This window comes from Gopherus evgoodei, unplaced genomic scaffold (assembly GCF_007399415.2).
Source record: "Gopherus evgoodei ecotype Sinaloan lineage unplaced genomic scaffold, rGopEvg1_v1.p scaffold_65_arrow_ctg1, whole genome shotgun sequence".
In the NCBI taxonomy this organism is placed as follows: domain Eukaryota; kingdom Metazoa; phylum Chordata; order Testudines; family Testudinidae; genus Gopherus; species Gopherus evgoodei.
This window is the reverse complement of record NW_022060086.1, coordinates 350,095-364,386: the sequence shown is the minus strand read 5'-3', so window position 1 is coordinate 364,386 and position 14,292 is coordinate 350,095. Positions and strand designations below refer to the sequence as shown.

Sequence of the window (14,292 nt, the reverse complement as noted above, 5' to 3'; positions counted from 1 at the left end):
ATGAGTCGAAGGATCAGTCAGACTGCTGGAAACAAAATACTATTTAATCTTAACAACACAGGAAAAAGAGACTAACATGGGAGAATAAGAGAGTTTTCAGTTAACAGTCTATGCACATCTCTGACCCCGAGGCCTCCAACTCTGACAAGGACCCAGGCAGGCCAAAGGCCATCAGACTTCTCCAGAGGTGTCTGTGTCTGTCAGTCTGAAGAGCTTTTCAGCAACAGTTGCCGCATTTCAGAACAGCATCCCAGCCCTGGCAAAACAAGTTGCGTAACGTGGCTGTAGCCCAAAACAGGTTCTTCCCGGCATATATCTCTGGTATTCGCTCTCAAAATCCCATGCACTGCAAAGAGGCAGTGGCATAATTTGAACTCTCAGGAGTGGAGAAAATAGATAGATAGATAGATAGATAGATAGATAGATAGATAGATAGATAGATAGGATAGATAGATAGATAGATAGATACTGAAATCTGTTTATAAATAGCTTCAGTGCAGGACAGATAAATGCAATGATAGCATTCACCATGCTCTCACCATGTGTTTACACACATGTCAAGATAAAATGGGCCGCACTCAGAAGCGGAGGGCCAGAAAGGTGGTCTGCGTGAATGTCACAATTGTAAAATCGCTCAGCGTTCAAGCAGAGTGTGGAATTCAAAGCCACAAGATATCAATGGGGACCAGAGTTTAGCAGGATTCAAAAGGGGAGTGTAGGTGTATATGGGTTACCAGAATATTTAACTACAGTAGTGAAGATTTTTTTAAAAAAGTATTGGAAGGGCCCAAAACCTGCCTGATTTACAGCATAAGATATCTCTGACTATTCGGTCTCAGGGGAGAGGGGAATTTTCCCTGGGAGCAGGTTATCACATAGATGTCTATGCCTTCTTCCACCTTCCCCTGCAGCACCTGGTACTGGTCACTGCATAGTGGGCTAGATGGACTGCAGGTCTGATTCAGCCTGGGATTGCCGATCCTCCTCTCAGCATTGTAAATCGAAGACCCTATTCTTGCTGATCTGCCATGAGCTCCTGGGAGTCTCTAGACTTTCACTGAAAGCAGAAAGGGGTCTTGTTAAATATTATCTAGTCTCCTGTTCTTTTTTCTTTTCAGAAATGAAACCTCAAAATTTCTTGGACCTGCCCAGTTCATTATGTCAGCTGTCAATGACACCAAATTCAATTCTGCAGTGTTCCTTCTCACCGGGATATCTGGCCAGGAAGACATCCATCTCTGGATCGCTGTCCCCTTCTGCTTAATTTATGTTATTTCACTAGTAGGAAATTCAGGCATTCTGTTCATTATAAAAACAGATCCAAGCCTCCATGAGCCCATGTACATTTTCCTTTCCATGTTGGCCATCACAGACCTTGGCATATCGATATCCTCCATGCCGACGATACTGGGCATATACTTGTTTAACTCTCGGAAGATCAGCTTCAGTGCCTGTTTTGCCCAGATATTCTTCATCCACTCGCTTTCAAAAACTGAGTCCTCCGTCCTCTTGCTGATGGCCTTTGACCGCTTCATCGCAATCTGTAACCCGCTGAGATATTCTTCCATCTTAAGCCTGCCAAGAATAGGCAAAATGGGACTGGTATTTGCACTAAGAAATTTGGTTCTAGTATTCCCGCTCCCATTTCTACTGAAAAGGTTCCGATACTGTCGAGTCAATGTCCTCTCTCATTCCTTCTGCCTGCACCAGGAGGTCATGAAGTTGGCTTGTTCAGATATCACAGTGAATAGCATCTACGGATTGTATATTACACTCTTAAAAATGGGGTTGGACTCGCTGCTCATCTTCCTCTCTTACATGATGATCCTCAAAACAGTGCTGAGCATCACATCCAAAGCAGGGCGCCTCAGGGCCCTGAACACCTGTGTCTCCCACCTCTGTGCCGTCCTGCTGTTCTATTCAGCAGAGATCGGCCTTGCTCTGATACACAGATTTGGAAACGGCTCATATCCCTTGCTTCAAACTGTCCTGGGCTATATCTCCCTGCTGCTCCCACCCCTGATTAATCCAATCATGTACAGTACACGATCCATTGTCTACAGCCAAGCACTGAGGTACAACCGCATCTGCTCTAACCCCTCAGACAGAGACCAACACCTACAAAATCTCCACCAAGCATTCTCAAAACTACAATACCCGCATGAGGAAATAAGGAAACAGATCAACAGAGCCAGACGTGTACCCAGAAGCCTCCTACTGCAAGGACAAACCCAAGAGAGAAACCAACAGGACTCCACTGGCCATCACATACAGCCCCCAGCTAAAACCCCTCCAATGCATCATCAAGGATCTACAACCCATCCTGGACAATGATCCCACACTTTCACAGCCTTGGGTGGCAGGCCAATCCTTGCCCACAGACAACCTGCCAACCTGAAACATATTCTCACCAGTAACTGCACACCACACCATAGTAACTCTAACTCAGGAACCAATCCATGCAACAAACCTCGATGCCAACTCTGCCCACATATCTACACCGCGACACCATCACAGGACCTAACCAGATCAGCCACACCATCACTGGTTCATTCACCTGCACATCCACCAATGTAATATACGCCATCATATGCCAGCAATGCCCCTCTGCTATGTACATCGGCCAAACTGGACAGTCTCTACGGAAAAGGATAAATGGACACAAATCAGACATTAGGAATGGCAATATACAAAAACCTGTAGGAGAGCACTTCAACCTCCCTGGCCACACTATAGCAGACCTTAAGGTGGCCATCCTGCAGCAAAAAAAACTTCAGGACCAGACTTCAAAGAGAAACTGCTGAGCTTCAGTTCATCTGCAAATTTGACACCATCAGCTCAGGATTGAACAAAGACTGTGAATGGCTTGCCAATTACAGAACCAGTTTCTCCTCTCTTGGTTTTCACACCTCAACTGCTAGAACAGGGCCTCATCCTCCCTGATTGAACTGACCTCGTTATCTCTAGCTTGCTTGCTAGCACACATATATATACCTGCCCCTGGATATTTCCATTACATGCATCTGAGGAAGTGGGTATTCACCCACGAAAGCTCATGCTCCAAAACGTCTGTTAGTCTATAAGGTGCCACAGGATTCTTTTCCATCTTTAGAGAACTATCCACGATGACTCCAAGATCTTTTTCCTGGCTCATTGTAGCTAAATTAGTCCCCAAAGTGCATTACTTTACATTTTTTCCAAAGTGCATTACTTTACATTTATCCACATTAAATTTCATACGCCATTTTGTTGGCCAATCAATTAGTTTTATGAGATCTTTTTCAAGTTCTTCACAGTCTGCTTTGGTTTTAACTATCTTGAGTAGTTTAGTATCATCTGCAAACTTTGCCACCTCACTGTTTACCCCTTTCTCCAGATCATTTATGAATAAATTGAATAGGATTGGTCCTAGGACTGACTCTTGGGGAACACCACCAGTTACCCCTCTCCATTCTGAGAATTTACCATTAATTCCTACCCTTTGTTCCCTGTCTTTTAACCAGTTCTCAGTCCATGAGAGGACCTTCCCTTTTATCCCATGACAGCTTGGTAAACACAGTGCTTACATTACATTTACATTTGTTTAGGTTTTGGAGCAACAGGCTAAGACAAGCACACCCACTTTTGAGGAGTCCACTTGGTACAACCTCTGGTGTCCAATAGCTTCCCTCCCTCCTCAGCCCACTGGCTCGAGGTCCGGGGTAGCCAGAAGGATCCCACGTGCAATATGGGGAGTGGGCTAACTCTCCATATCTTTGCCTCTAGAGCCTGTTTGTGTGCGATTTTAACAACTTCCTCCAATTAAAAGGTCTGGCCTTACTATGATAGAAACATATTGCAACCATTTGTACTGATAAGTATCAATCTGTGATCATTTCCTTTGCTTTAGCAAGTGTATTAAAACCGTAGCTTCCTAATATTACCAAAACGTTTTGTGTTTTCTACGGTGGACAAAACAAGTATCTGCATTTCAGTATATCCCATAGCCATAGCAGTAGGGGTTTTCACTTCCATTTGTTTCTGTATTAGGCTGTCCTGTAGCTGGGACAGAGAGCTTAATTACCTCCAGGTGTACAGTTTGTATAATCCCTGCTCCAAAACCAGTTTCTCCCAATATGTTCTTTGCTAACTCGGGAGGTTTCCCTGCAGCATTTGCTATACAACAGTGCTAGCAACCAGAAAAATGACACAAGACAACAGAACCCAAAACACAATTTCTATTGCGAATGTAAATTCATGGTATTTTGGGTTGCTCTTGAGCTGGTATCAGCTTCTCCCGGTTTTCTGAAACACAAAAAGAACATATTTCTACCCCTTTGGGAGTGGCAGATTATTGCTTGAAATATTCCTTTCTTTACAAATACCCTTGATGATTTCTGGCAAAACAGAGGAATTACCCCCATATTTTCCAGTGTTTGTTCCATAGGCAGACCAGATTGCAATGGCTTTTACCTTTATCAGGTCATGGTATTTTGCATTAAAACAGATGCTTTCTAGCTTCTGTTTGGATTTAAAGTTATCAGCAGCTCAGAGACTGCAGGAAGACACATTTGGGAATTCCTCTGACCGGTATAAGTTTATTACCCAGTCCATCCCTCCCTCAGTGTGGAGAGGAAAATGCACCAGTTCCTGTTCCTGAATAAATTTCCCTTTACGCTCTAAACAATGCACTGTTTTAATGTTAAAAATGAATAAATCAGATTTATTAACTTTAGAAAGATAAATTTTAAATGATTATAAGTAATAAGTATATAGATCAAAGTACATCGCTTAAGAAATAAACTAAAATTGCAAATTGGAGTTCTTTAAACTAGACAGGATATGAATCAAGCAGTGTCTCACCATGATGGTACAAACAGTTCACCAATCTTCCACACATAGGCCAGGATTTCTCATTGCAGCCTGGAACACCCTCTCCAATCAAAGTCTTCTTTTCTTCTAGCTGTGTTTTCAGGTGTTTAGTTGTGGGGGGGGGTTAGGCCACATGCTGGTTTCACTTTCCCATATTATAGCTTCTTCTACGTGGAGGGAACTTGTTTGTCCTAAACAAAGACCTCAGCACAGTTAGTGGAAAAGCACGGGCACAAGATGGAGTCCAGCATCGCATGAGCTGGCCACATCACATTGCATGCTTCCATGAGTCATAGCAGAGGCCATTACTCATATTCTGGCAAGAAGTCCATCAGATGGGGATAAGCTTCTTCCATGGCCCATTGTGTTCACTGATGAGCCATCAAGATGAATAATCCATTCACAATGTGCTTTGGGGGTACGGGTCAGACCCTGGGTCTGTGTTGCAGCAGATTTGTGTATCTGGCTCAACAAGTGGGATTCTGAAAGCTCAAACTGGCAGGGATAACGGGCTCAGAGGTAGTCTCAGCACATCAGGTGACAGTTCCAAGGGGATCTCTGTGACTGAACCTGTCACACTTGTATTCCTAACAACGTGATACCACCTTATTTCAATGTGACTGGTTTGGGATGTGAGGATGTGACCATTCACTTCCCAGCTTATGGCTGCCCCTGCTGCCTAGCCAAAGACCTTATCCTGAGAACCAGGCCTCAGACTGTCGCAGCGAGAGAAGGCTCAGACAGAGGCGGACTGTGATTTTGATTCTTTGTTTTTATACCCCTGTAACTAGCTAAGTGATAAAAATACACCTAAGTTCTTAAAGTATAGGCCTTTGCAGGCAGGCCAGAATATCTATATTCTAACAGGAGGGTGAAGTCACATGTGCTGCTGGGGAAATAGGAGCATGTCTCTTTAATTAATCTGTAACAATAGAAAATGGGCCACTGGGGGCAGGGGTGGTCAAATCTAGTTCCTGTAGCCCCAGAATTGTGGTTCTACCTTTTAATACTTTATTGACTAATTCCCCTATCCACATTTCCATTGTTATGCCCAGGACTGATGTCAAGCTACCCAGCATTTTATGCCCATGACACACTTTTTTGAATATTTGCATAATACTGGGTCTGATCTTCCAATATTTAGAAAAAATAACTTTAGCAGGGCAGAGATCTCCACAGACAGCTCTTGTTGGACTCTTTGGATGTGAAATATCTGGGGCTGATGATTTAAAAATATTGATCCCTAGTAGGTGCTGTTTACCATCCTTCATAGTTACCAGTGATCTGGAAAGTAGTTTGTGTGATCTGAGTGCATCATCCTGCTTCTATCCAAATACAGCACAGAAAGATTTACTGAACATTTTTGCCCTGTGTGCATCATTATTAACAGTGTTACCATCTTCATCTAGTAAAGACCTATACCACAGGTCCTTTTCTGCAGAACTGCTGCTTAGCCAGTCAGTCCCCAGCCTGTAGCAGTTCATGGGATTCTTCCGTCCTAAGTGCAGGACTCTGCACTTGTCCTTGTTGAAACTCATCAGATTTCTTTTGGCCCAATCCTCCAATTTGTCTAGGTCACCCTGGACCTTATTCCTACTCTCCAGCATTTCTACCCCTCCACCCAGCTTAGTGCCCTCTGCAAACTTGCAGAGAGTGAAATTCATCTCATCATCCAAATAATTAATGAAGATATTGAACAAAACTGGCCCCAGAATCAACCTCTGGGGCACTCCGCTTGATACTGGTTGCCCCCTAGGTATCAAGCCCTTGATCACTATTCCTTGAACCCAACGATCTAGCCAGCTTTCTATCCACCATATAGTCCATTCATCCAATCCATACTTTTTAATTTGTTGGCAAGAATACTGTGGGAGACTATATCAAAAGCTTTGCTAAAGTCAAGATATATCACATCCACAGCTTTTCCCGTATCTTCTGGTTCAATTCCAGAGAGATCAATTTCAGTGCCTGCCTCACTCATAATGTACTTCATTCACTGCTTCTCAGCGATGGAGTCTGGGATCCTCATAGCCATGGCTTTTCACCGCTACATGGCCATCTGCAATCCCCTAAGACATTTCACCATCCTGACACACCTAGCGGTGGCCAAGATTGGCCCGGCCATGGTGCTGCACAGCAGCATGGTCGTACTGCCCTATGTCTTGGTGGTGAGGCTTGGCCATATTCCCAAACCAATATCATCCCTCACACACACTGCGAGCACATGGCTGTGGTGATGCTGTCTGTGGTGACATCCACATCAGTAGTTACCACGGTCTCTCTGTGGCAATCTTGGTGATCAGTATGGATGTGATTTTTATCACCGTGTCCTATATCCAGATCTTTAGGGCCATCTTTAGTCTTCCCACAAAGGACGCCCTGCTCAAGACTTGTGGGACTTGCGACTCCCATCTTTGTTCCATCTCAGCCTTTTACATGCCATGTCTCTTCTTCTCCCTCACACACCAGTTAGGCCAGAATGTGGATCTGCACTTCCATGTCCTCATTGCCAACATATATCTCCTGGTGCCCCCCATGCTAAACCCCATCATCTACTGGGCGAAGACCAAAGAGATCTGGGGCAGGCTGCTCCGACTCTCATACACACACACACAGAGATAAATGGATTATATATATCTATGTGACATGTTATATGCTACTGAGGCCTAGTGTGGATGGAGTGTGCTTGACGTAGTATGTGCATTGCATGTTGACAACTGAAGCCAGAACTTAAGGTTTCAAGCGGTCAAGATTGATTTGTACAAAACAACTTTGTTATATCCCTGGGAAATATATGAAGAATTAGCAGATAAGGGAAGAACAGCAGCTAGACTGCTATAAAAAAGTAGAAGAATTGGAGGAAATGGCAGACCTTGGATCGAGGACAGCCTGCCTCGAACTGACTGGGATGGTTTAGTTGGGGTTGGTCTTGCTTTGAGCAGGGGGTTGGACTAGCTACCCCCTGAGGTCCCTTCCACTCCTGATATTCTATGATTTTATGACTCCTTGGAGTTGTAGGTGAATGGCCCAGACAATAGAGACAAAAGACTAACGACATCACAAAGTAGATTATAAATGGAGGCTTCACACATTTGCAATTTAGAGTCTTTTAATGATCCAGAGCTCTGTTTGGATATAGATGTGGTCTTTCTGCCCGCTCCCCACATCTTGTGATCAGAATGAACCTTGACAGGCCATTGAGACTTTATTTTGATCTTCAGACTCTGGTGTGGTATGTTTGGGGTATGAATGTGGAGTAAATGAAGTTAATTTTGTAAGCAATAAAGAGTATTTAGAGTATTATATACCAACACTGTGTCCAGTATCTTCCTGGTCCCCCATGCCAAAGGGAGGACCCTGCGGTGGTTCTAAGACTTGGTGGAGAATTGCAGGTGTGTGTGGGGGGGGATATTAAGGAGTGTTGGATTTCATGACAGGGTCTTACAGTGTTGAGGGGAGTCTTTCTTTAAACCGAATAAGGGTGACTCCTTATTTGTTGAGGAAAAGAATGCGTGGGGAGATACCATGTGTAGAACTAGTTACAGTAAATGTAAGTGAGGGAGAGCATGTGGGGAGATACCATGAGGTGTCATAGTTATAATGTTTAAAACACTGTTTAAGAAGAAAAGTAAAAGGGTAGAGGAGGAGGCATCCCAGTGGACTAAACCTAAAGTCTCTTCTCTCTTAGAGAAAGATATTATTGCATTTGGGACATGCCCTTGGATGGAGGATGAAGTGGAGCCCTGTATAACAGTTGATACCTTAGAAAATATGTTTGAGAAAGATGTACAGATGCACAAGCCTAATGCCAGTAAAAAGCAAATGGCAGTAGTGTGTAAGAGGGAAGTCTCTATGGAGTTACAGATACTACAAGAGAATTCTAAAACTTTCTGGGAAAATTTGAAACAGGAAGTGAGGCAGGCACAAGTAATGGAAACTCAGTTAAAATAAATGGGAAAACAAAGTAGGGAATTGGAAAAGAGCATGGTGGATTGGGGAAAAATTAAGCAGACAAAGATAAATTAGACAATGAAGTGGTAGGAATGGAAGAGTTAATTTGAGATTTGACTAAGGAAAAGGAAGAGGAGATTGTGAGGACATCTCACAGTTGGTGTCAGAAAACCATAGCAACATTGAGGAAACAAGTGAAAATAAAGGACATGCATCCGATGAAGTGGGTATTCACCCACGAAAGCTCATGCTCCAAAATGTCTGTTAGTCTATAAGGTGCCACAGTACTCTTTGGAGCTGCAAGTGGCAGCTCTGTGTCCAAAAGAGAGTGGAGATTCACATTTGGATTTTCATGGAGATATCTGGTATGGAGAGGATCTGGAGGACCCGCGGGGGTGAGGGGGTCAAGAGAAAAGGGAACTTGATTGACTGGCCTTGAGAGGGTCTTTATACTAAGTTGAGGGTAGAAATAAGAAACTGGCCAGGAAAGCCTAAGCCAGAAAAGTCTGTAGCAGTGATAGAATGAAGATCAAACATTAGGGTGCAAGAGGGGAAATACAGTCAGAACAGACACAAACAATTCCTGTGAGTTTGTCAGACTTACAGTTGATGGTAAAGTCATTAGTCCCAGTGAATATGAAAAATCTAGCTACATGGCTAGTATGGTGGGCAGAGTTAGGAGAAATGGAGAATTTAAATATGAGTGAATCCTATAGGTTGATCAGGGCAGCTATCACTGGAGAGATAAGACAGACAGTAGATTGAGCGAAAAATGGACAGGCAGCCAAATGCACATTGGCTGACACTGCGGTTTATTATTTGATTAGGGATAGAGAGAGGTCAAAGACTCAGGAAGGTTCTAGCCAGTGCAGATCACAGGAAGCCTGGGGATTCTCCCAGAAATTGCCTGTTAAGGAGAATAATGTTGAGGTTATTGGCTGAAGAAATACAACCGGTGACTAACCCCAGGGGAGAGGTAGCTAGACATATCACAGCTGTTTCTTTGATAACAATTGATTTTAATCAAAGGGAATTTTGGAATGATGTTTTTGAAGGATTGGACAGGAATTTATTAGAGATGTCAGCTAATTTGGTAAACCGAGCAGCCCAGGACAAGGGGGTAACTGTTATGGATGCACTGGAGCACTGGATAGTATCCAAGAAATGATGAAAGGGGGAAGCCAGGTAGAAAGATTGAAACCTTGAGTCCTTTTGTTGAAGCAATAACATATTCAGTGAGAGCACTTATAGATCAGGATACTGTGAGAGGGGAAGAGGCCCTGGTAGAGGACAAAATACCCCACCCCAAGGAGGCAGAGGATAGAATAATCAAAATGAGCCCCAGAAGGGAGTAGATGTGGTTAGGAATAATGTTTAGAGGTATCTGAAATTGAGGGAAGTAAATATGATGAAGTGAAATGAGAGACATACCGATGAATTGATCAAAGAAATGCAAAGAACGGGGAAAAAAATGTCTAAGGACCAGTAAAGAGCTGCTGCTGGGAATGCTGAGGGTTCAAAGTATCTTGCTTAGTAGGGAAGACCCGATGACAAGTTGCTCTCACAGGAAATGGGTCCCCAGGAGTGGGAGATGGTAACTAGATTAAGGTGGGACTTGAATGAAAGGCCTAGGACCACTGTCATTGTGGGAGATAATGGACCCAAGGATGCCCTATTGGCTAGTGGGGCCGATGTAAATATTGTAAATAGAAGTTGTGATTTGGCTCAGTATGTGCGTGAAATCATTACAGCAGAATCCTTTATTGGGGAAGGAGTGACAGGAAAGATGTATATTTCATAGAAATAGCTACACCCTGAGAGACAATGGGGGATTTTTGTTGTAAAGAACAAATGCTTCAGATAAACCAGGCAGCTGAGCCAGCAATATAAGAGACTCCTTTTGTGATGAGAAACTGGTTGGTTTGGGATATAACTAATGGAGTTCTGTGTGTGTGCCCGGCCAGATGGAAGGCAGCAGGGTACATTCCAAGAATATGTGCTGCAGAAGCAGTGGAGGTGACTACACTGGTTCGACAGGCTGTGTGAGTAAAGGAGTTTCCCATTGTATAGACTAAGAATAAAGCAGAATGTGGTAAAATCAAGGCATGCATTAGCATTGTGGGGGATGAAGTGCCACCACAGAGGCAATATAAATATCCTCTGAGAGAGAGGCAGGAATTAAAAATAGATGAATCACTAGTACAACAGGGAGTGATTGAAAGGGGAACTCCGCATACTTGGCTCATACTAAAAGCTCCAAGAGATTAGAAATTGACAGTGGATAAATTAATAAAGCTATCCCCCCATGGCACTAAAGGTAGCAGAGCTACCTCAAGTAATGGCAAGAACACAGAGGAACCCTAAATGATTCTCTGTCATAGATTTGGCAAATTGTTTTTTCACCATCCCATTTCATCCCGACTCTTGGGCCCACTTTGCATTTACTTTTAAGGGACAACAATACTTGTTTCAGAGAATCCCCCAGGACCTGCATGATGCCCCAGCTATTGCGCACCAACATGTGGTGTGAATGCTGGATCAATTATCCAAAGAGGATGGGGGGAATGTCACCTAATATGTAGATTAGTTTGTGGGGACAATGAGGAGGAGGTGACTAAGTGGACTAAAAAGGTGTTGAGACTCATTCAGGAAACAGGTTTTAAGGCTAATAGAGAGAGAGCCCAATTAGTGGAAAGAAGGGTGAATTATTTGGGGGTGACCCTAGGGGAACAAAGAATTCAAGTAGATCAACAAAAAGTGAAATCATTGATTAATTTACCAAGGCCAGGGGATTCTCATGCATTAAGGGCAATATTAGAAGGGTTTAACTAGAAACCCTTGGAATTTTGCCATTATAATTGGACTCTTGTGGCATTTACTAAAAAAGAAAAGAAAATGGGAGTGGGGGCCTGAACTGGAAATAGCTTTCTGTGATTTAAAACAGGCTTTGATACAAACCCCAGCATTAAAATTCCCTATGATAAACAAGTTGTTTGTGATTAAGTTGGAAGTGACCCAACAGGGACTCACAGCAATGGTGATCATAGAATCATAGAATATCAGGGTTAGAAGAGACCTCAGGAGGTCACCTAGTCCAACCCCCTGCTCAAAGCAGGACCAGTCCCCAACTAAATCATCCCAGCCAGGGCTTTGTCAAGCCTGACCTTAAAAACCTCTAAGGATGTAGATCCCACCACCTTCCTAGGTAACCCATTCCAGTGTTTCACCACCTTCCTAGTGAAAAAGTTTTTCCTACTATCCAACCTAGACCACCCCCAGTGCAACTTGAGACCATTACTCCTTGTTCTGTCATCTGCTATCACTGAGAACAACCGAGCTCCATCCTCTTTGGAGCCCCCATTCAGGTAGTTGAAGGCTACTATCAAATTACCCTCTCACTCTTCTCTTCTGCAGACTAAATAACCCTGGTTCCCTCAGCCTCGCCTCATAAATCATGTGACCGAACCCCCTAAGCATTTTCACTGCCCTCCAATGGACTCTTTCCAGTTTGTCCACATCCTTTCTGTAGTGTGGGGCCCAAAACCGGATGCAATACTCCAGGTGTGGCCTCATCAGTGACGAATAGAGGGGAATAATCACTTCCCTTGATCTGCTCGCAATCCTCCTACTAATGGTACAATATGCCATTAGCCTTCTTGGTAATGCGGGCACACTGCTGACTCATATCCAGTTTCTCATCCACTGTGATCCCCAGGTCCTTTTCTGCAGAATTGCTGCTTAGCCAGTCAGTCCTTAGCCTGTAGCAGTGCATGGTATTCTTCTGTCCTAAGCGACAGGAAAGTGATAAGGGACAGTTAATGCCAGTAGCATACAAGTCTAGAAGCTTAACCCCTACAGAGCAGCAGTTTGGAATTTGTGAAAAAGAATGTTTAGCTGCCTTGTGGGCCATTGAGTCTTTTGCTTTGACAACTGGCACAGTCACTATGGTAATACAGACACCTCACTCTCCTCTGAAGAACATTTTATGAGCAAAACCGCAGGGGATGGAAGTATCAAATACCAGTGTGGCCCAACGGACCTTAGTGCTAACTAGCAGAGATGTCACTTATAAGAATAACAAAAGAGCAATGATCTTACCATATGCCCTTCTGACGATAGGAGAAGAGCATAAATGGCCACTTCCAGAAACAAACTGAAGTTAGTTTAAAAAGCACACCCGATAAATGAAATGTTAAGCCCCTGAGAGGGGTAAGCGATACATGGGATGCACTGCTGTACAAGTTAATGAGAAGACGATTTCTGGTTCTATGGGCATGACTTCAGCTCAGCGCTCTTAGTGATCTGCTTAAACAGAAAAAGTAATGTTGCAATCTGACTTCATGTCTATATGGATTCAGACTTTGTAATACAGGGACTGTTTTACTGGATTGGGATGTGAAAAAAGAACCAATGGGAAGGAGCTGAGGGTGAAAATTTGGTTAAAAAGAAGAATTGGAAGTTTATCTATGATTGGCTGAAAGAACACCCAGGAAAATTAAGAGGAAGGCATATTAAAGGTCATCAAAAGTGAGAAGGGAATAAAAAGTAATGAAATGATAAAGAGGATGCGTTAGCTAAATTAGCAGCACAGAAACTTTTGGAGGTTATGGTAGTTACTTTAGAGCTCAAGCTATAAAACACGAGGCTAAACCTGAGAAAAGATGGGACTCCAAAAGTAACTGATTCGTATAATGGGCGTCATTTTATAGGAATAGTAATTCAAAGTTTATTAAAAACTTTTGGATTAAAGCAAAAACTACATATCCCCTATCATCCTCAATTGTCGGTGACAGTAGGAAGAATGAACCAACTATTAAGCAATCCCTATGCAAAGTGGTGCAAGAAAATGGCAAAGATTGAGTAGATTAACTACCAATGGTGTTGGCAGCCATCTAGAATGGTAATCAGTTGGGCACTGGCTACCAACCTTATCGAATTCTCTTTGGAAGGCCTATAAGATTGTGAAGCCCTTTATTATACCCAGGAGGAGAAGAAAAAGAGGTGTTAGTTACCCAATAGGTGAGAAATTTAGCAAGAGAACTTAAGAAAATGGAGTTTAAATTGACTGACATCATTGAAAGAGACTATATAAATTCTCATTTGGCTCAGGACAGTACATTATGGAAAATCAGGGCTAGAGTGATGTATTTGTCATTAACATTGAAAAATCCTGACCTGGACTCTAGTTGGGATGGACCATTTTCCATCATTAATAAATTTCCCCTACTGTAATGCAGATTAACCAGTGGAAAAAAGGAAAGTGGGTCCACACATCACAATTATAGTTATGGCCTGGAGATGAAATAATGTTCTTTTCTTTTTCTTTTTAGCTTATCTTACACAAGGGAAGGAATGCTCAACTGTAGTCGAGAGTATCCTTACAGACCTTGGATTTGGAGTGTAAACATGATGCTGTGATTTTTGTAATTGGCTTGCTGATTATGTTTGCTTGGCTTTGCATTTTTTGCTTGGTAGAAAAATTGTGCTGTG

The 14,292-nt window shown here is 43.0% G+C and overlaps 1 protein-coding gene across 1 annotated transcript; it reads left to right on the top strand.

Moving 5' to 3' along the window:
- Positions 1-7,473, top strand: LOC115643627 (olfactory receptor 51G2-like). Its single transcript, XM_030547628.1, has 4 exons — positions 1-16; positions 1,196-2,062; positions 6,859-7,019; positions 7,321-7,473. The coding sequence occupies exons 1-4, from the start codon at positions 1-3 to the stop codon at positions 7,471-7,473; spliced, it is 1,197 nt and encodes a 398-aa protein (XP_030403488.1).
- The last annotated feature ends 6,819 nt before the right edge of the window (positions 7,474-14,292 follow it).